This window comes from Medicago sativa, chromosome 7 (assembly GCF_051527215.1).
Source record: "Medicago sativa cultivar Bolivia chromosome 7, Bolivia_mono, whole genome shotgun sequence".
In the NCBI taxonomy this organism is placed as follows: Eukaryota; Viridiplantae; Streptophyta; class Magnoliopsida; order Fabales; family Fabaceae; genus Medicago; species Medicago sativa.
Window position 1 is genome coordinate 52159581 of NC_140755.1, and position 22807 is coordinate 52182387.

The window sequence follows — 22807 nt, forward strand, 5'->3', positions numbered from 1 at the left end:
GATCAAGTCAAAACTACAGTAAAGTAAAAAAACAGGACAAAATTAACTTTACCTTAGTTATAAACGGAAGCGTGAGTTTGAAGAAAAGGTCTACTTAGGGTTTCTTCCAAAGCAAAATCGTTCTTTTATATTCACGACAAAGCAAAATCGTTCTTCCAAATTTTATTTCTATAAATAACTTATATATGGGAATAAACGTGTTTGATAAGAAAACAAAATAATGGAGAAGTATCTAATAAAACTAACTAATGACTCGTTTGTTATGGATTAAAATAAAAGTGATTTTGACATAAAATATTTTAGAGATTTTTTATGAAAAATCAGAATCTATTTTGCTTTTGTTTACCGTAATAAAAATCATTTTTTTTAAACAAATAATTTTGTTTATTTGGATACAACTATATAAAAGGAATTTTTTGTTACAAAATTAGTTCAATCTTTTAAAATATATTTTCTCTCTCCTCTAAAAAAATCTATAATTTTGTTTGTTAAGATACAACTATATAGAAAGGATTTTTTGTTACAAAATTAGTTCAATCTTTTAAAATATATTTTTTCTCTCCTCTAAAAAAATCTATAATTTAATTTGATGGGATACAACTATATAAAAGGGATTTTTTGTTACAAAATTGGTTGAATCTTTTAAAATATATTTTCTCTCTCCTCTAAAAAAGAATTATTTTTTGAGAAGCTACTCTTAACAGCTTCTCATTTGAAGCTGTTTTTAGAATTTTTTTTAAATTCTGATTTTTTTTTTTAAAAAAATTGTAACAAACGGATGTAAAACTCAAAAGTGATTACTTTTTTAAAAAAATGATTTTTTTTTCTTAAAAAAGCATAACAAACGGGCTCTATTTTTTTTTTGGTATATTTTTATCTATTTTATATTTATATATAAAGAAATAACCCTTTCAGTTCTTTTGGGCTAGTTTTTTCTATTTCAAAAAATAAGATAAATTTTCAATACAAATAACACGTGTAACAAATATATAAAAATAAATTTAATATTAAAAAAATGTAAAAAACGTGATATGAATATATATATATATATATATATATATATATATATATATATATATATTTTGACAAAAACAAAAGGATATTCATTCATTCAAATCGATAGAGTACATCAGATACAAACATCGCTAAAAACGTAAAGGGTGAATCTGCGAACAAACTTACAGCACCCATGTTAATAGCATACAACGGCAAAATGCCTACAAACAATATGATAAAACCTAAATCATCGAAATACCCATGCTTCCGGATCTGCAACGTTGAAGTCCAAATCATTGGTTGAATTTGTAATTGACTGATGTAGATCTTTCAATAGGAATTAAACAAACACCGTGACAAGACGAGAAATCAAACGCCGCACAAGACGACGAACAACACAACGCTGCACTTAGACGACGAAATCACAAAAAACACAAAAGGAAAAAATTGATCTATGTGAAAATCACTTATATATATATATATATATATATATATATATATATATATATATATATATATATATGTCTGGTTTTTTTTTTCTTTATCATTTAAAAAGTTTAACAAACTAGATGAGCAAATTTATACTTACTTTTTCATTATCCCAATTACACTCTTAAACAACTTCTTCTATAATAAAGATTGTTGTTGGTGTCATTAAAAAAAAATCAATTATATTTTTTTTTTATTGTTGGTGTCATTGAAATAGATAATCATAGTTTGTTTGATTTGTTATAATTTGAAAGTAACAAACATTTATATTTTTAGTTTTAATCAAAATCAAAATTTCATAATAAAAAATACCACTAATAATTTTCTAACATAACGTGCCCGTCTTTTCGCTAGTTGTATATATAGGTATGAAGCATATTGCAATGTTATATGCATTAAGAAAATAGAAAAAAGATTAACGATAAAGTTGGCGTTAATGATAATAGGATTTTTTTTTTAAATTACATTATAGGTATGAAGCATTAACGAATGTTTAGGGTGGCGGGATTGACAATATGTTGGGAGATTTTGAATTCTGCTCTTCGCCCAGCAAGTTTCGCTCCCACCCAGCCAAAGTGACCAAAATACCCCTGCGCTAGTTAACTAACGCATGTGTAAATCAAACATGACTTAATTTTACACATGCGTGACTTAAGTCACGCCGCATGATTTAACTCACGCAGGTTATAAACCCAGCGTGAGTTAACTCACGCTAGGGAAAATGTGAATTTTCTCCATCTTATTCATTTGGCAGCTAGTACTACTTTAGGTGTAATTCCTTGTGAAAATGATAACATGCACTGCAAGACAACAAAATATGGTCTGCTTTTTTATGCCACTTAATTAAAACAGCCAAAATCATTATGATGGAATGGAACACACGAAGATAGCATGAAAAAAAAGTCTAATTAATATCTCGAAACATAGCATGAAAGAAAATGATAAAATTACCTGGTAGCAAGCAAAACGAGGGTAAGGAAGAAGCAATGCAACCACACAAGCAAATTACACCTAAAGCAGTACTAGCTGCCAAATGAATAAGATGGAGAAAATATACATTTTCCCCGGCGTGAGTTCACGCTGGGTTTATAACATGCGTGAGTTAACTCATGCAGCGTGACTTAAGTCACGCATGTGTAAAATTAAGTCACGTTTGATTTACATATGCGTTAGTTAACTAGCACAAGGGCATTTTCGAAATGGCTGCAGGGCGCGAGCGAAAAGTGCAGGGGGAAGAGCAGAATTCGAGATTTTTTAGGTGATTTTGTTACTTGTCACTAAACTAACCCATTCCTTTGGTAACACATCTAGCCACCGTAATCCACCAACACTCAGCCATGAATACAACCAAAACAACCACCGACCTCAATCACAACATAATTATACCTTGGCCTTGTTTAATTTGTGACCAATACACAACAGAAAACGTTTGCCCAGGCATTAAGCAACGTTTGTGACATTCCAACCAGCCAACTACCTCAGCCTTGTTTGAAGGGGGATCGATTTGCAATAGCTATTCCTGATGAAGAGTACTTAGCTGGTCTTGATGAGCGTAAGTACAATTTACATGGGAGGATTATTTGGCCAAAAGGATCAGCACCAATTTCAGTAGATAACTTGCGCTCCAAACTTTTACCTTTGCGGAAATCAATTGGAAAAAAATCAATTGGAAAATGGGGAATCACATCAATAGGGAGAGGATTTTATGAGTTTAGAGAAAAATCAGGGACCAAAATATGTCTAAAAACTGATCTCAATTCTCAAGGACTAATTTATACCTTTACTCAATACTCAATACTCAATAATACATAAATGATGAATAGAGTGAATATAAAGCTTACCAAAGACAGTGTTTTCTGGGTTTGTGGCAGCCTGATTCTTAGCGGCATCACCGATCAACCTTTCATCTTTGGTAAAGGCAACAAAAGAAGGAGTAGTTTTGTTGCCTTGATCATTGTGAATAATCTCAACTCTACTATGTTGTTCTTGCCACACAGCAACACAAGAATATGTAGTCCCAAAGGTCTATTCCAACGGCAAATCCTTCATTATTTTTTGCCATGATCTTACAATGAAAACGAATCAGCTTAAAAGATGATCATGTCAAAACTACAGATAAGTAAAAAAAAAAAAAAAACGAAACAAAAATACGTTACCTTAGCTATAAACTGAAGCGTGAGTTGAAAACTAAGCGATCTAGGGTTTATTTTTTAGAGGAGATCTAGGGTTTCTATTCTCAAATAAAAAGTGTTTTAGGATTTTATACTATGCCTAATTCTTAAAAATTGACGTGTACAATGATATGATAATATCTTTTTTTGTCTGTTTCTTTTTCCACCCCAGCTTTTCTCAAATCCTTATATTTTGTCCAGATTTTAAAATACATAGGTGTAAAAAAGGTTGTTTTTTGCACGTTAGAATTTCAAAATTTAGACAAATCACATGACTTATGATGAAGTGGGAAAAAAATTTACTTTTTTTATATAAACCAATTTTATGCCTTATCTCTATTCTATAACACTCCCTCGCACCAAGCTAAAAAGCTTGATGAGTGACCCTTAATTGATAGACTCTAATATCATATTACTTATATATTTTATATTGGGTCTAACTTATCTTTACAAAATCGACTAGTGAAGTGAAGATGTCACTTTATAGACTCTAAAAAAATACTTTATCTTTATTCTAGGTAGGATTTGAATTTTTCTCATTACACTTTGTAATTTTATAATAGAGTAAATCATCATTTTAGTCCTTGAAGTTGTAAGATCAAGCAATTTAGTCATTAAAATTTATTAAATAAAAAAGTTGTGAACTTTATACTATGATATTGTATGATAAACTTTTTGTTACACAATATATTGAAACTTAAACACCTAAAATTCTACTATTAAGAAACAGCTGTATTAATCCTATGATCCCGCAGCAGCTGCATCATATTGTGAGCAAATCATAGCTACATGTTTTCAATTGTCTTTTGCATTTAGTTAACTAACGTTGGTCACTTTTCAAGATCTTAGACTAACGCCAGTTGAAAAAATAACCATTTTTGAAGTTAGAAGAGCTATTTTCTTTTTCTTTTAGAAACTAACACAGTGTTTGATGCAATGGGATGGGGTGATGAAGGAAAGGACTTTGAATTCAATGGGACCCACCAAATTCCGATTCCCCTAACAAATGAAGGGAAAGATAGGAAGCACGACCAAATTATGTATTGATGTTATTCCATTTGGTATTTGTTTTCTCATTTACATGTTTCTTATGTATTAAACTTTGGAATTTTGCGTGACACAGGTGGGAAGAAATAAACATATAAAACTACATAGAATACTTAAATGGAATTAAAATTTTGGTTGATGCCATTATCATTGCTATTTGTGTGTCTTATTTTGTCTTCATATATACATGTGAGCTTACCTCTAATTTATGCTCAGTCACTCTTTCAACCGACACTCAATAAGGGAAAAAAGAGGAAGTACAATTTAATCTTAACCTTAGGAACATATGAAATTTCGGAATAATATAATATATATTCTGTTTGTTTGGAATAATATTATCATTGCAATAAGAATGGAATTGACGGATTTTGGTGGTTGAACTCGGCTCAATTTGCCATCACAATTATTGTAGGTCTATCAATTATAGTTTAGAATTCTAAAATTAGATGCACAATATATAAATGTAAAGTAATAAAATACACAAAATCTTAAGCTATCCCACGCATCATGTGGGTCTAATTCTAGTCATTAGTTAATTTGGTACCACGGCATAACCACGTCAAATGTAACAAATTTAAACAATTAGGGTTCTTGTGACCCTCGCCTCTAAATGTGAAATTCAAATCACGGTATGAGCTGAGTGAGATGAATTAGCAAAATATAGTAGAAGGATCATACCGACAACTACTCATTATTACGAACAAATGCATTCTAAAATCCAGACATAAAGTCAACCAGACGTCCTTGGCGATAACCAAATAAATTAGAACCCCACCTACTTATAATTTTAACCTATCATAGTAATCAATACATGATAACCAAATAAATTCATGTACAAGGGCAGCACAAAGGAAAACAAATTGAAGTATAAAGAATACTATCATAATGAGAAAGGTTTTCTATACACGTCGAATGCTTCGCAAGCTGTTAACTGCGGTTCCTGTTGAAACAAAAGGGAAGGACATGGGAAAACAATAAGTACCAGAAGTCAGATCAAAATTAAGAACCTCTCCATACTCACAAAACTTGTAAAGAACTGTAAGTGGTGAACTAATGAGTGAAGATCATTGAGCATTTCATAGAAAGGAAACAGCTCAAACTTTGGATCTGCAAAATGATCAGACAATTTAAAGTGTATATTTACCTGTCTCAGCCCACCAGTGGTAAGACTACCTCCAGTCAAAAGCATGGAAACAAGAGAGGTTACCACATCGCCACCCCCACTACCACCGCTACCAGCATTTTTTATGGCACTGCGCATTGAAGTAAGAATGGTGCCATATGTGGCCCCTGGACCAGAGCGCTCTACAGCTTGGATGAAGCAAAACGTCATGGCTCCAGTTGATGTAATTTTTGATAGTGCCTGTTTACGGTGATAGCAATCATATTGTCAGACAACATGTCTCTGATTTGTATAAATAAGATATTTAAGCAAAAGGATAAATACAGATAAATAACAGCACAAATAAAGGTATCACAAGCAAGTATGGATTTCCAAAATCAGTTGCACTAGTACAAGTGTGGAGACACAAGTTAAGAGACATGCATGAGTGTGAATAATTTAGAAATTCGCTTCATCCTAAGTCATTCACAATGTAGGAACTCCTAATATGTGGTTCCCAGGTGATCTTTATGTCTCAATTGATCCCACATTTCTATGCAAAATATAGCACATGCATTGGCTACATACCTGCCAATACTATGCAGTTGAGTTACATGGGTCAACCTCCCATTATTATAGAGAGAAGCAAGGTAAGTATTCACTCTCTTGCCACTCAGTGTAGAACATTTTATGAAAAAGTCTTAACACAACTTTATTTGTCTTGTTTATCAATTACTGGAAAGGTGACAGTGCATGCAAAAGGCAAAAATGCATAACCAAAAAATCGTAATGACACTAATGTGTGCAAAAAACTATCTTATAGGCCATAACAATTAACAACTATCAATATAGTGAAATTCATCATCTCCTTGGTTAAGGTGTGAAGTGGGCAGACACTCAAAGAGTTTGCAAAAAGCTTGAGTTGTAGCTACAGAAACTGGCCTTCAAGGAATATTTTTATGTATTCCCATTTGATGGAGAAGATATAGAGCTTGGAATCAAATGGTTAGAGAATCTTGGGAATATGAAGGAAAGTTCAAATACAAAATCAAGGGGATCCCACTTTATGCAAAGGAAATATTTCAACAAGGACGATCATTAAGGAACTGCAAGACGAGGAAAGAGAATCTATCATAGAATGTGGTACAAAAAGCAAATTCAGAGGAGGTCAAGTAACTAAGGAAGTCCAAGTGAGTTTGCAAGAAATTGATGTGTTTTAAGGATAGCAACGCCTACCTCAGAGAAGGTAAGATTATACTATTGTATTAAAGGGAGGGAGCTACAAATCCAAATGTAAAGTACCGTAAGAATCTTCATTTTATTTAAGATGGTGAAATTGAGAAACTAGTTGTGATATGCTGAAAGGGGGCATAATAAGGCCTAGCAATAGTCCTAATTTCAGTCTCATTATTTTGGTGGAGAAAAAGGACAACAATTGGAGGTTTTGTGGTTTATAGGGATTTAAACATAATTTAAGTCTCTAATAAATTCCCCATTCCTTCAATCAATGAGGCATTCGATGAATTGGTTCGTGCAGTGACCATTTCCAAGCTATAATTAAAATAGGAATGGGGGTATCATCAAATTTGTATGGAAGTGGAGGATATTCCTGAGACAGCTTCTCGCACACACGAGGACCATCATAAGTTTTTGGAATGCGCAACCAACTTCTCAATTATTAATGAATGAGAGAAAAGAAAGCTATTTTAAACTTTTTCATGTCCAAATGCAAATCTTGTATGGATTTGTGTATGTACCGACAAAATGGCCAGTTGATCTGGAAAATGCACACATGTCTATAACTACATTTATTTGCATTGCTATTTGTCTGTGTTAGCCTTTTGCGGAAGTCTTAAATTTATTATTTTTACACATCAAATCCTAAACTTACAGATGTATCTGCAGAAGTTTGATGATCATCACATCCACTAAAGCATATAACTTCTCCACCATTTGATCCCTTCCACACACCTGACCTAGGGCGATGGTCCTCCCATACATATTGTCCACGACTGTTAGAAAGAAGATTGAAACAGAGTGAATACACGATATCAGTAGAACTATATGAATTCTATGTAAATATAGACTACAACATAAATTTAATGGTCAAATGAAGCAAAACTATAATTACGAGATAACTAGAATAAAAAATAAAACAATGTAAAATGTTTATTAAAATTTCCTCTATTTTTGAATGAACAAATGCAGATAAAGCAAATAAGAAAATTAGAACAATTGATGAGCATATCCCTCAGTCACATAGCTCAATAGACACTATCTGTATCAGATCTTATTATGAACTTGTATTCCCATAACTTTAGAATATAATCCTACAGACACAACTAGTTTGCATTACCCACAAAGGCAGGCATATATTGAAGAATTGGCTTTGGGACATGCAAATTGAGAAGGTATAGACATAATCAACACTTGGTGCAAACCATTGTGCCAGCTCTTTTGTTAAACATTATGAGCCAATACATCAATTGTTATCCAACATCATATATACTCTTTAGTGGTCAAGCATATATAATTTAAACTCGTTTCTTTGGTAGGATTTTCTCCATGTCAGATTACATGCACCAAGGTAGTCAAAATTAAAATCTTGCCTAGGATGAGAAATGGGAATAAAATTGTAAATCATGAGATTATAATACGGACTGTAAGACCCTACACACACACACGGACAAAATAGCATAAATAAGAAGGAAAAAACCTTTAAATCACTACACACTAAACTAAAATAATAACTTTAATATGACAAACTGTGAAACACTACCACAAAAGAGTCAGAGTGACTGTTTTTGTTGTGAAGAAATGCTTCAAATAGGGTTGAAGGTCCTAAAACATCATTTAGTTTTCATGTTTCAACAACTGGGACGACGAATATCCCACTTTTGGTTAGGCGTATTGGGACCATGCAATCTCACCAATCTTAGGTGAAAACGTGGGGATCCAGTGTGATCTCACCATATTGCATTCCAGAGTATGATTGAGATCGCCAAGGGATCCAAAAATTGTAGTATTATCTTTCATGATAAGCACAATTATGCTTGACTGCTTGTATTTAGCTTTATAATCAGATTTGGTAGTGGTATCAGGTTACAGCTTAGCTTTAATAACATTGTTAATCAGAATGAATTAGAATGAAGGTGGGGGCAATAAAAGATAGTTGAATTAAGGTCAGACTACAAATGTAAGAAACCTATGTCAGAGTTAATCAGGATGAACAATCCAAATTCAATCCAAATTCAGATAACACACTTTTGTCTCTTACTCTGCACTCATATGCTTCACTACATTTTCTTTCAGTTTCTTTGGTTTTCTAAGAACCTTTGGACACTAGTACTATCCCGTTAACTTTCTTGGTGCCCCGTCATTGATGTTTTATTTCATTTTGTATCTTTCCATCAAGCCCTGCAATATGCCATTGCATGTTTGATCCTCTTGACATTATTAAACTTCAAAGGTGAAAAGGGTGTATTGATAAATAACAATGTTACATGACGTAACAGTTTGGTTAATGGATCAATCATGGGAACGATTCAGCAAACATGAATCACTAAATTTTTTAGTTAAATATTTATTTTTTCTGTTAGATCCAGTGTTAACGCATAATCAAAAATTGTTTATCAAACATCATGGTGCTAAAGTCAACAAAACAAAATCATAACTGTTAAGCCATACAATTAGAAACTAGACACTATCTGAAGAAGGTAACCTGGTCATTCTGCAAAGAAATGGCAAATCCATGACAGTGCCACTATGACAGGCATCAATTAGTGCATGCAGCCTAACCCCATGAGGAAGAGGTCTTACAAGCGTTGCATTGATCTCATCATCAACTATCATACCCTGTGTTTCAAAATCTAAAGGACATATAGTTTCATCAAAACCATCAGCTTCTTCACCATTATAGTTCCTTTGCTGGGATCCATGACCAGAATAATGAAAAACAAGGGAGTCTCCAGGTTGACATCCTTGTGCAAGCCAAAACATTGCCATCCTGATGTTGTGCTTGTTTGGAAATTTGGGGCCATGAGGGTCTTCTTCTTCTGCATTTTGAAATTCAAAAGAGGATAAACAAATTGCCATCTAACCCTCATGTTACAAAACTAAAAGGGTAAATATTAATTTTAGTCTCTTATAAAAAATGTGGAATCTAGTTTAGTCCTCCAGAATAAAGACCACAAATAGTTTCTCAGAATTACATAGTAATTACATAATCAAGACACATTAATCCACCTGTCATTGATTGTTTTGGGTGTTTAAATTTATGTTAGGAATAAATGCATCCTAAGTGGGTAATTTTGATGGCTCTATTTGAAAACATTTTTTCTGAGGGATTATATTCAATTGAAATATTCTTAGGAACTAAAATTGGTATTTACTCAACCAAATGTTTCAATTTTGTTATAGAACAAATAAATACGATTCAAATACTCAATTTGATCCCTGAAATTGTATAATCATATCAACCTAGTCCACATCATTAACATTTCAAAACAAACATTAATATTTTAATGACACTACTCCCTCCATGGGTATTAGCAAAGACTATAGTGACATAAAGTTAGCAAAGTCAGCAATGCAATTTAAACCAAGTGAATAATAAGTCAATGCATTCGATTACACATCTAGATCGAGCAACAAACCTCATTAATATTTTGAAATTCCATAGATCACTTTGGAATAACAACGATAATGTAGAGTATATTGATACACTCTTATAATTTTGTTGAAGGTAAAACATGAAAACACTCAAGCATGAGTAACTTAATTTCAAACTCAATTGTAACTAATGCACAGACGCAGACACGCACACCGAACACAACACATACTCTAACAAGTCAACACTAATAATAATTTGAGAGAATGATATAATTCAATTTAATCATATGTGTCTGTGTCAGACATTAACACGTGTCAGACACATAGGACATGCATTCCGATCAGAAGTGTAGAGAATGACATAATTCAATTTAATCATATGTGTCTGTGTCATGACATAATTCAATTTAATCACATGTGCCTGTGTCAGACATTAACACGTGTCAGACACACGGGGCATGCATTCCGATCAGAAGTGTCAATGCTAGCAGATCCCAAACACAGAATTAACCTAAACGAAACTAACCACAAAAATTACAAAAAAAAAAAGTGATTACTTTCTTGAGAAGTCATCGATCAAAGAAGGATCGAGAGCTTACCAGTGAGCATAATAATGGAAGAATCAGGAAAATTGTATTTATTGATAAGAAGGTAACGCATGCATTTAGCGTCATTGATGCAACCCTTAAGTTCATGACGGGAGAATTTATACGAGATACCGACGATCACGGCCTTTTTACGGCCGTGAACGTTAGGTAAGGGACCAGGCGGAGCGTGGTTGTAAGGGGAAGGAGGTGGAGGCGCGTAAGGGGAAGATGCGGGTTGAGGAGGGAGAGCGCGTGGGTCGGCGACGAGAGTGATGGCTTGACAGAGTGCGCAGCGGATTGATGCGGCGCCGGGAGGGAGTTGTAAGGGGGTGTGGCAGTTGGAGCAGTTCACGAGGACGTTGCTGTACATCGTTGTGGGGAAAGAGAGTAGGGGTAGAATTGGAATTTTGAGGCGGAGTGAATGATGAATTGAGGAGAAGGGATATGGAGTTGTTGGGTGAAGTTGAAGAAAGATGAGACGCGGAATATTGATTGATTGCTTAACGCGCTTTTTATTTATTCATTCTTTACTTTTCTAGAATATACGCTTTTAAGGGATTTTGACCTTCAGGTAGACGGCCGGCCCCAACTTATATAATCACAGTTTAGGCTTTTAGGTGATTAATTTGAGTCAAAAGCATATTTTTTATTTTTACATATATTTTTAAAGGAGGCGTTGCCAATTTATTTTCCCATTTTTAAATAGACAATTCTAGGAATCAACCTTAACAGCTAAGAAGTACCAGTGTGTTTGAACGAATCCTATAAGAAGTACCAGTGTGTTTGAACGAATCCTAGAATGGAAGACCTTTTGAAAAGTTTTACATTGTAAATTTTGTAAAAAATTCATATATATAGTTGATAAAGACATCACATTTTATACGTAGGATTAGGTCGGGGTTTAAACTCTATATTCTCTATTTATTCATATATATATATATATATATATATATGATGAATTTATAGTTAGTAAGTTATTTGACAAAAAAAATAATTATAACAAATATTGTGATGAAAAAAATAGTCTTGAAGAATGCTTAAGCCGTTAAGCGTGTGTTTGGTTCTACCAAGTCAAGAATTGATCTAAATGAATTGATTTTGCATAATTGGTTATGGCTAAAACTAAATTGAATTTAAAGTGGTTTATTTTTGGATATATTTACGTAAAGTGAATTGAACTATAAATTTAAAGTTAAAATCAATTGTATAAGTCAAAGCTATAAATTTTAGTTTCAACTAAAATCAATTCTACACTAAAACATTCGACAACAACGGCAATCAAGTTTTATTCCACTAAAACATACATTGAATAATTCAATTTTAAATTTATTGAAGTTTCTAGGTTGCAAGTAGAAAAATAGGTTCATCACTTACTCTTAAAGCTTATTAGGTCTTCCCATCATTTAACCTAATTTTTTTCCCTCTAATTCTATTGCATTAATTGTTAATCACTTTAACCCTAAAATTTTTTCCCTCCCATTGGCATTTTAGTTTGAATTTCAAAATAATTTATTGGAGTATAGAGGTGCACACTACCCAAGTATTCCAACCACACAATTGACCAACCAGGTTTTGAGACAACTAATTGAAATTCAAAAATCATAGCAATAAACAGACCTATATATTTGGACGGCTGGCTGCTTCCTCCTATTTTTTTGTAAAATGTAGTGCAATTAATTTTGTCTATTGATAAACCACATGAAAACTACACACCTCCCCACATAGCCCATTTCTTTGTTTTCCCATGCAGGTGCACCGAATACTTCACCTCAATTATTTGCTTATATATACATCCAATGCTCAGCTTGGTTGTTATTTCATTCTTATGCGTGTTTCAATAATCTGGTTGGTAGTTTGTTTCTATTGAGATATTCATACGGCATAAATAATTATTCTCCACAAATAAGTATTCAATACTTTCAGCCAGCTATATAAATTAGTTCTTTCATTCAGTTGCCTTTTTTACAAATACAAAGTATTGCTCTATATCAAGGCTTCTTACATTAAGGTTTGAAAAGCCTTCAAGTAGTTTCTTACATTTATGGCGTTTTGGCTGGAAATAATAATCTATAATGTTTAAAATTAACATTGCTATCTTTGCTGCATGGACAGGTGGGCCTTATGGCAAAGCAAACGTTCCCCCAACTTTGGTGAGTTAGAGTATAGATGAGTATTTTTGTGGTTCATCCAGTCATATAGATGAGTATAGATGAGTATTTTTGTGGTGAGTTAGAGTACAGATGCTCTATTAAGTCGACTTTTTATTTTTTGTGCAATAGGAATCAGTGAAGTGCGTTGATTCGAGTAGCAATGCTGACATGGTCGCAACTCCTACCAACAAACCAGGCGGCAAAAGATTATCTAACAGTGGTAATGGTGCTGATGATTTAATAGTGGTGCAACATCATCGACAAAGCCAAAAAAAAATAGCTTGCGTGAAGCTTGAGCCTGCTGACAAGTGAGTGTTACATAAGGATGTCGGCTCATTGTTTATGTAACCAATTATGTCTGGGATAATCTCTTTTTTTTTTTGCGATGATTTTGTATCTTTTATTATGATTATTCTATTATGAAATTCTATTATGTTTGATTGTGAAGACAAAATTCCCGTTTATTTCATTTCAAGTAATTTATTCTTTTAGTTATTATGACTTATGATTTGTTTGTGAATCTATTTGACCTTTTTATTATTTTTAAAAATTAGGCCAACTTTAAGGCACTTTATGCAGAAGACACAATCAAATTGATGTTTGTCGACATAGGCTATGTCCTTCAATTTAAATCAGCAACATATTTTTACAGATGCAGATACACGTGTTGTATATATCAACAATGAAGCTGATTAATTAAATTTTATGCCATAAATTTCCACAGAAATGCATATATGCACAATCGACCTTTGAAAATTAGGATGCACCATATGATTTTAAAAAATGTTGGCGTATATCTTCCAACACCCGTATTCTCTCATGAACAATTGTACGCTGCTGTATCGAGAGTTACTTCAAAAGAAGGTTTGAAGATACTGATCACTGAAGTATTCTAAACAATCGTACATATGTGATTATTTGACAACACCGACTATTAGTTATATTTTAGTGACCAGTACAATATTATATAATGTAATGTTAATTTATTTATTTTAATTTCTCCATTTTAATTGTTTGCGGATGTATCTCAGCTCATAAGACCCGTGCGGCGCACGGGTCGGAAATCTAGTATATATAAAAAAAAAAAAGTAGAAAAATTAGTCAATATATGTTACAACTTACTCCCTCCGTCCCCAAAATGTAAACAAAAATGGGTCAACATAAGTTGGTGTATTTAATACAAATTTTGAATCAAATACATTAACTTTTGTTGACCAATTTTTGCTTACATTTTGGGACGGATGGAGTATATCATCGTCCCAAGTAATCTAATTGATTAGGTCTAGTTGATGTTAAAGAGTCTCAATTAAGAGTTATAATAATTTCTCCATTTCAAAATTCATGTGGCAGTTTTATAATGTCCATTATTCATATTTTGTACTTTCACCATACATTTTTTACTAATATTAGAAACAAATGTTAGTATATAAGAATTAAAATGTTGTTCGATTTGTCTTACTAAATATTTTTTAAAATATCAAATTTTTATTATAGATCATTAAATATTTTAATGATCAAAGTTTTGCACTAACATGTATGAAGTGATCAACTACAACATGTATTTAGAAACATATGAAGTATTAATGGTGTTGTTTAACTCACTTTTAGGGTCCACTTGGTTCAACGGATAGGAGGGGAGATCAGAGATTTTAATGTAGGTAAAGGAAAGAGAGATATTTAAGTCAAATATATATTTGGTTCAAAAGAGAGAATGGGAGGAGAAGAGAAATATTTTAATTAAAAAATGTTTGGTTCACAAAAGAAGAGGAGTGATTTTAAAATTAATATACCATCTTACTCTTAATATTTAAATAAGAATAATTTTAAGTTTTGACATAAATTTAAGGATTTTAATTTTTTTTTTTTTTGGTTCGTAGACGAAGTGGTAAAGAACACTGAAACCCACATACTGTAAGGTCTCGAGTTCAAATCCGAGCGAAGTTGTCCAACCTAATAATTCGACATTGTCGGTTGAGTTAGACTTTACGGACACCTTAAAAGTGAATTTTTAGTCACTAAACTATTTTCTTAAATAAAATATGAATTAATGTTTGAACTAATTATAAATTAATGACATATGAAAATGATTTTAATATTAATTAAATAATCAAATTGAAATAATGAAAGTGAGAAGTCTCTTCAACAAGAATACAAGAAGGTTTTGGCTCAAGAGGAGATGATGTGGTATATAAAATCCATTGTCTCTTCTTTTTTTTTTGGATACAAACCGAAGCAACTTAGCATATATGTTTGGTATGAGTATGTCAGCAGCAACCCACCGTAATTTTTTTATAGCTTTTGCAAATTACGGTGGATCATGGTGATTCTGACATACCCAATATGATGCCAAACATATACTTAACCTAACGGAAATGATAGCTTGTGGTTAGCTGTAATAACCAAATCTAACCATGTACTTCCATATAATCTAAACTACTTATTTGACAAAACAACAATATTATCAAAAATTCCTCTAATTACAATTCATAAACCAATGGACCACATTAATATTGCTTGGGTCATTCCCATCATCTACTTTCTCATCTTCAAGACAATCATTCTCAGTAAACCTCTCCCATAAACAACCTTGTTTCCACACTGTGTCATCTCTCATCTCTTCCATAGGGTCATTCCTTGTCTCAGGGACAAGGAAAAAGAGAAAGGTAGACATGATCAAGATCCAGCCATAGAAGAAAAATAGAGGAAAAAAAGATAACAAACAAAACACAAGTAACAAATGTTACTCAATCAAGAGATGAAGATTCATCTGATAACAAACAAAGTAAATGCATATGCACTCATATACTAAAATGGCAATGTTTCACTAACAGGTTTGTCTGAAGGCATATCCATAAATAATGAATTTGTGAAAAACTCTAATCTTCACCTATGTCTAACAAAATAACAAAGTAACAAAGTAAATCATGATAATCATAAATAAATATGAAATCTAATCTTGATATTCTTAAGAAAAACTAATCTTAAGAGATGAACTAAGATGCTCTTAGATAAGGTCAAGATATAAGATAATTTTTTATCATCCAGCAACTCTCAATAGCTTTAAAAACTCCATCCAATATATGTATAGCTCTTGACATTCCTTACCATTGTAAATGGATTTAATGAATATGTATCCTTCCCTAGCTCAAAAAATGCAACTAAAGTATATGCAGTAAGATAGAGCAGAAAGAAATCTAGCTATCCGTCATATGGTTGAACCGGAAGCGTCATTGCTTTGTGTTTTGTGTGGCCAGGAAGAGGAGACATCCACTCACCTCTTCTTGCATTGTGATGTCTCCTCTCTTATTTGGCGTGGTATTTTGAATTGGCTTGAGATTAATTTCGTTACTCCACATAATTTGTTTGTGCAATTTGAATGTTGGAATAGTGAAGTGCTCTCTAAAAGACTTAAGAAAGGTTATTGGTTGATTTGGCACGCGACAATTTGGTCGATATGGAATGAAAGAAATGCAATGATCTTTATCTTTAATAATAAATTGAAGGAGGTGGAGGAGTTAGTGGAAGAGATTAAAGCGGTTTCTTGGGTTTGGACGTTGAGTAGGTTAAAAATAGCCTCATTCCTCTTTTATGAGTGGACTTGGAATCCTGGAGAGTGCCTAAATAGAAGATGAATGATGCTGTTTTTTGGATCTGCTATGGGGTTTTTGTTGTGTATCTGTCAGCTTTTTGCACTTCTGGTGCGTGGCGTTTCAATATATAAGCCGATTAAAATAAAACCCATTCCAAGTTATTCATATTGCATCATTTACAAATGAACTGATCTCAATAATTAGAAATTTCCATCCAATATCAATTACATAATACTTCTAAATTTTGTCCTACAAAATGAAAATAGAATAATTTTCAATTACATGAGTCAGTGTCAGTCACCGACACAAGTGAATATTGTCAACAATTGTATTTAATTAATATTTATTTTTGTCAATTAAGATTGCAAGGGTAAAATTGAGATAAAAAGTTATAAGCTATAAGTTGTTTGAATTAGCTTATCAAAAATTGTTATAAGCTCATAAAAATAAGCTATAAGACATAAACTTAAATCTTTGTCGTACCAAACAGAGCCTTAAATAAACCACGTGATTATATGTAACACTTGAGGTAAATATGAGTAACGAACACATTGAAATAAAAATATACTCATGGAAGTTCAGATCAACAACAACAACTTTTCTAAAGATTGTCATCAATCATTATTGTCAATTTCTAAAGAAATTATCTAGAATGGATTGAAGTATCCTGAAACTGTAGCTGAACTCAATTCTAAGAAATAGAAATTGTTACGGTTATGAGCACTTTCTTTGTTAATTGATGAAAATCCATTGATAAAAACCTTGAAAATCAAAGATAAATCAACAAACACTAGAAAATCCATCGTTTCAGAATTCTTAGCTAACTGATGAAACCGGTCAATTTCTTAAATAAATAAAACTATAAATCAGGGCAAATGAAATGAATAAATTAAAGGACAAAAAGGATAACATGTTTTGAGGTTATCCAAAAGACAGTATCGAAACTCCATTTACTTGTTAAATCTAACGGCCATTAAACTAAAAGGAAAACCCTCTTCAGCAAAGTTCATTTCAGTTCATCACTTTCTCTTCTCCGCAGAAGTAAGAAGCGTGTTCAAAACTTTGCTAACAAAGTGTTATTCGTTTAGTTCAACACCTATCGATTCTTCTCAAGATGAATAGATTCAAATGCAATCTGAGAGAAAAGGTTAAGAAAATTAAAATTAAAATGGAATTCACTGTTTGTTTGTGATGCGAGAAATGAATTTAGATATTATGTCCTTCCATATACCTTCTCCATCTCTCTCGTTGAACAATATGCATCTATCTCTCTAAAATGTAGAAGAGAGATAGAAAGAGACTGCAAAACGAAGAGAATGAAGAGAGTGAATGAAATGAAATGACAGTTGCGGTCTTGCGGATTGTTGATCCGATGTGAAAGAGTTGGAGAAGTTTTATATTGGTTTAGGAGGTTGTACACCGTTCGATTAGAACTCTTATCTACGGCTCACTATCACTCACATCACATGCCAATCTGTGTGTCATTCTAAAACAAGTAAAGCACCGATGGTAGGGAGCCAATTAGATCGAGACATTGTGTGTAATATTCCAGTTTAAGTATTAAAAATTTGGCTTAATTACTTTTTGGTCCCTTAATTTATTTTTTGATTTCGTTTTGGTCTCTTAACTATTAAAAGTTTTGTTTCGGTCCCTTAACTTATTTTTGGGTTTTCTTTTGGTCCCTTAACTATTAAAAGTTTCGTTTTGGTTCCTTAACTTATTTTTTGGTTTCGTTTTAGTCCCTTAACTTATTTTTTGGTTTCGTTTTGGTCTCTTAACTCTAATACATTCATCCTAACATAAAGGACCAAAGTGGTTGACAGAGGAAGAGTTAAGGGACCAAAACGGGAACAAAACGAAACTTTTAATAGTTAAGGGATCAAAATGAAACCAAAAAATAAGTTAAGGGACCAAAAGAGTAATTAAGCCTAAAAATTTAAAACTTTTTCGCATGTGTTTGGTTCCATGGTGACGAAAATTAATTTTGATATAATTGATTTTGTATAACTGATTTTAATTAAAAGTGAGTTGAATGTAAAGTGATTTATGTTTGTATATCTTAACAACAAGGTCGGTTTAGATTGGTTCGGTTCAAAGGTTCAATTTTGAACCGAACCAGATAAGATCGGATACATTTTCGATTTGGTTCGGTTTGGACTTTCGGTTTCATCGATTTTGTCCGGACCGCATACACCCCAAGAAAAGATAAGTTATAAATTTGGATTTAAGATCCTCTTCATTTGTCAAAATAAATGGAGGATACAATTTGGAGAGAGATAGATACAAAAAAGAGATAGTGAATATTTTAATTAAATGGGTCCCACCATCATTAATTACTTTATAATTTTTCCAAGATTTTTTGTGTCATTATTGGGTTAAGATCCTCTCCATTTAGCAAAATAAATGGAGTTTGCAATTTGGAGAGAGATAGACGCGAAAAATAAATAGCGGGTCCTACCACTAATTGAGTCCCACCATCATTAATTATATTTTATTTTTTTAAGATTTTATGTGTCTTCTTTATCTCTCCAAATAGAAAAAATGAAAAGAAAAAAAAAAAAAGGTAAATGGTGAGGATCTTAACTCGTCATTATCTTTCCAAATGGAGAAAATTGTAAATGGAGAGGATCTTGACTCATAAATTTGTGGAGTCCGGGTATGCTCCATTTACATCTTGCTCCCCCTCCACATCACTTCCTTTTTCCTCTACACCACCGCCCCCTCCTCCCCCTCTCTGTCGCCGCTTTCCATCGCCGTCGTTGAAACCACTTGTATCATCATCGTCATAAACCCTTTCTTCTTCTTCATGTGTTTACATCACACTCCCAGCATCGCGGCCACACTCTCTCCTCCAGCCACCGTAATAGTAAATGTCAAGCAATAATCTGTGAAAGTGATTGAAGATCGATTGAGGAAAAAATAAATCCTAACATCACTAATGGAGGTGAAAATCAAATCAACCGATCTAAGACCATTTATTGAAAATGGTTGAAACGGAAATTTTTTGAACGATGGAGATGGAAGGCGGCGGCGGAGAAGGGAAGAGAGGCGGTGGCGCAGAGGGGAGAGGAAGGATGTGTTTGAGGGGAAGAGTAGCGACGGACGGCGCGAAGGGAGCCATGGAGGTGTTGGGGGTGTTGGGCTGTGTTTGGAGGCTGTGAGAGATGCATAAAGGAAGATGAAGTGATAGTGATACGAGAGAGAGAAGAAGTGGATATTGATTTTTTATTAAATAAATAAATGGTTTTTTTGGGAAAAAAATAAAATAAATGTTTTATTTATTTTTAAATCTCAGCCCTTGAATTTTTTTTGCCGCATGTCTTTCATCCAATATTCTAAATGGAGCAAGATGTAAATGGAGCATACCCAGACTCAAATTTATGAGTTGTTTTTCAAAATTTATGAGTAAAGAATTGGGCAATAAATGCTTGAGCGTATAATATGAAAAATAAGATTAATGTTTATTGGTATTGTAAAATTAAATATAATTTTGAAGGAAAAAAATTAAAACAACTTATAAATGGAGATATAGAGAGTAAGAGGAATTGATCATATTATAGGAATTTATTCCTTATACTTGAAGCTTGGCATATTTGGACTCGTCATTCTAAATTGTTATGACTATTACTTTTCTCACCTTATGCTATTCTCACGTGCCCTGGAAAAGTAACAAAAATACTCCTGGTTCGGATTATATAATACAAACTAAATTGTTAGCATATTTCGAAATATAAAATCCGAAAACTTATGAACTGTGATTTTTTGTGTTTTCATTGATGTCAAATGTGTCTGCCAACCGTCATATAATCCCTGCATAAGCTGCAAAACAATTGCAGGGATTATATGAACGATCATCAATGACCATGACACCATAAACACTCCTAAAAAACTAAAAAATGTGGAAGAAAAAGTAAGAAAAGAGGTGAATGGAAGAATGAAAGAATTTATTGAAGATGCAAGCCTATTTACAACCTAAAATAAGTCCTAGGTCATAACTAAGAATGAAATGAATAAATCAAACGATAAAAAGGAGAAAACATGTTTTGAGGTTATTCCAAAAGACAGGAGAAATCTAACGGCCATTAAACTAAACGAAATTCATCACTTTTCTTCTCCGCAGAAGTAAGAAGCATGTTCAGAACTTTGCTACCAAGTGTTATTAGTTTAGTTCAACACCTATGGATTTATTTTTTTTTGGTGGAACAACACCTATGGATTTTAGAGATGAAGAAATTGAAGTGCAATATGAGAGAAAAGGTTAAGAAAATTAAAATGGAATTCACTATGTTTGTTTGTGATGCAATAAATGGAATATGTATCATGTCATTTCATCTACTTTCTTCATCTCTTCTTTTTCCATACAATTATTTATCCTTTAATTGTTGGTTTTCAGTGTGTTTTTAAATTGAAGATCTATAGAGTTAGTGTTTCCATGAGTTCCTTCCTTATAACCCTCTCTCTTTTTCACTTTTATTTTTAATTTTTTTTTATATATAATTACATTTGTTGCACCAACGTTGCATTTGTTTACTTAGCCTCCATTCTCGAGCACCAGATGAGAGCAAAGGTTCTTGAAATGGCAGCTGGGAATAGAAGCCAATATTTCAAGGCACTTGGAGCTCCATTCTCGTTGCATTTGTTTAAACTATTCATTGACAATTCATCCATATAACAAATGTGATTTTACCAATGAAGCTATAGTCACAGAACCAGTGATCATAGAACTCATAACTAGATAACCTAATGTTCTTGGTATCCATTGGAAGGTAAAAGACACGATTTGGAAAGTAATCCAAATTGAACACTTGGATTACTTTGATTCATTTTCACCAATAGAAAAGTTTACCACAGCCAGACTAATCCTTGCTATGTCCTCCATCAATGGATTGGGGTTTTGAAGTACTTCCTTGGATTGGAAGTTGCCTATTCTCATTTAGGAATTTCCATTTGCCAGAGAAAATATTGCATTGACCTTGTTTCCGATTCAGGTTTACTTGGCTTAAATCTGCTCTCTAACCATATGGATGCATCTGTCAAATTCTATCATGATAAGAGTAAACCTTATGAAGACATCCCATCTTATAGACGCTTCGTTGGATACTTGTTGTACCTCATGACAACCCGACCTGATATCATTTTGTGGTTCTACAATTAAGTAAATTTCTTGTTCCACCTTCAAAAGTAAACTTCCATGCTGCTACTCGTGTTCTCCGATACCTTAAATGTTACTCAGGCAAGGGTTTGTTCTTCAAATCTTCTCCATTAAGTATATCAGGTTTTTTTTTATGCTGATTGGCCAGTCGTATCGACACTATGCTCCATTGCTAGATTCTGTTTCTTCCTTAGATCTTCTTTCATTTCTTAGTGTACCAAGAAACAAAACACAATGTCCCAATCCTCTAGTGAAGCTGATCATTGTGCACTTGCATCTGCTGCCTACGAAATACAGTGGTTCGTACATTGTACTGTTACAACGAGGGCTCAATCTGGTGCTCTTCTTCTTCTTCTACCTATTTCATTAGAAGAATAGGAGGATGATTTCTTCACTAAAGCCTTGTACCCTAAACCTTTCACCAATCTAGCTTCCAAGCTGAACTTGATATACATTTACCAAGCTTCATCTTGTGGGGGATGTTTAAGTTATCTGATCCAGCTCAACATTCCAACTCATCACAATTAGATGGGATCTAGTTAGTGATGTAACAGAATCAGTTAGTAAGGAAACCGAATTAGTTAGCTAGTATTTTAATCCTTCTTAATTTGTGATTGTTTCTCCGCAAGTATATAAGGACAAGCATGTCTAATAACTCACTCATAGAGGTTATCAATGAATCTTCTATCTCAATTCTGAGTTAGAGCTTTTCTTTCAGTTTCATCTTCATCGTTGATTTCCTCGACTGCTTCATTGTTCTTAATATGCAGTATAGTCAATATCAGAAGTAGATGTCGCGAATCCAACTATGAATCAATTGTTTCAGTTCTTAGTTGCACAAAAACACCTATATCTATATCCATCTACAATAAGTTGAGTTCAGTTATACTATACAGTTGAGTTTAAAATACA

General features: G+C 33.0%; 1 protein-coding gene and 1 long non-coding RNA gene across 2 annotated transcripts; one reads left to right on the top strand and one right to left on the bottom strand.

Moving 5' to 3' along the window:
• Window positions 1–5353: 5353 nt before the first annotated feature.
• MC1 (metacaspase 1) lies at window positions 5354–11493 on the bottom strand. Its single transcript, XM_085722885.1, has 5 exons — window positions 11016–11493; window positions 9527–9860; window positions 7697–7817; window positions 5848–6066; window positions 5354–5643 (listed from the first exon to the last, which is right to left on the bottom strand). The coding sequence occupies exons 1-5, from the start codon at window positions 11371–11373 to the stop codon at window positions 5584–5586; spliced, it is 1092 nt and encodes a 363-aa protein (XP_085579011.1). The 5' UTR covers window positions 11374–11493; the 3' UTR covers window positions 5354–5583.
• A 1534-nt stretch (window positions 11494–13027) lies between these two features.
• On the top strand, window positions 13028–13644 carry LOC146906632 (uncharacterized). Its single transcript, XR_015020160.1, has 2 exons — window positions 13028–13153; window positions 13283–13644. It is a non-coding gene; the product is annotated as an uncharacterized LOC146906632 (long non-coding RNA).
• Window positions 13645–22807: the final 9163 nt, after the last annotated feature.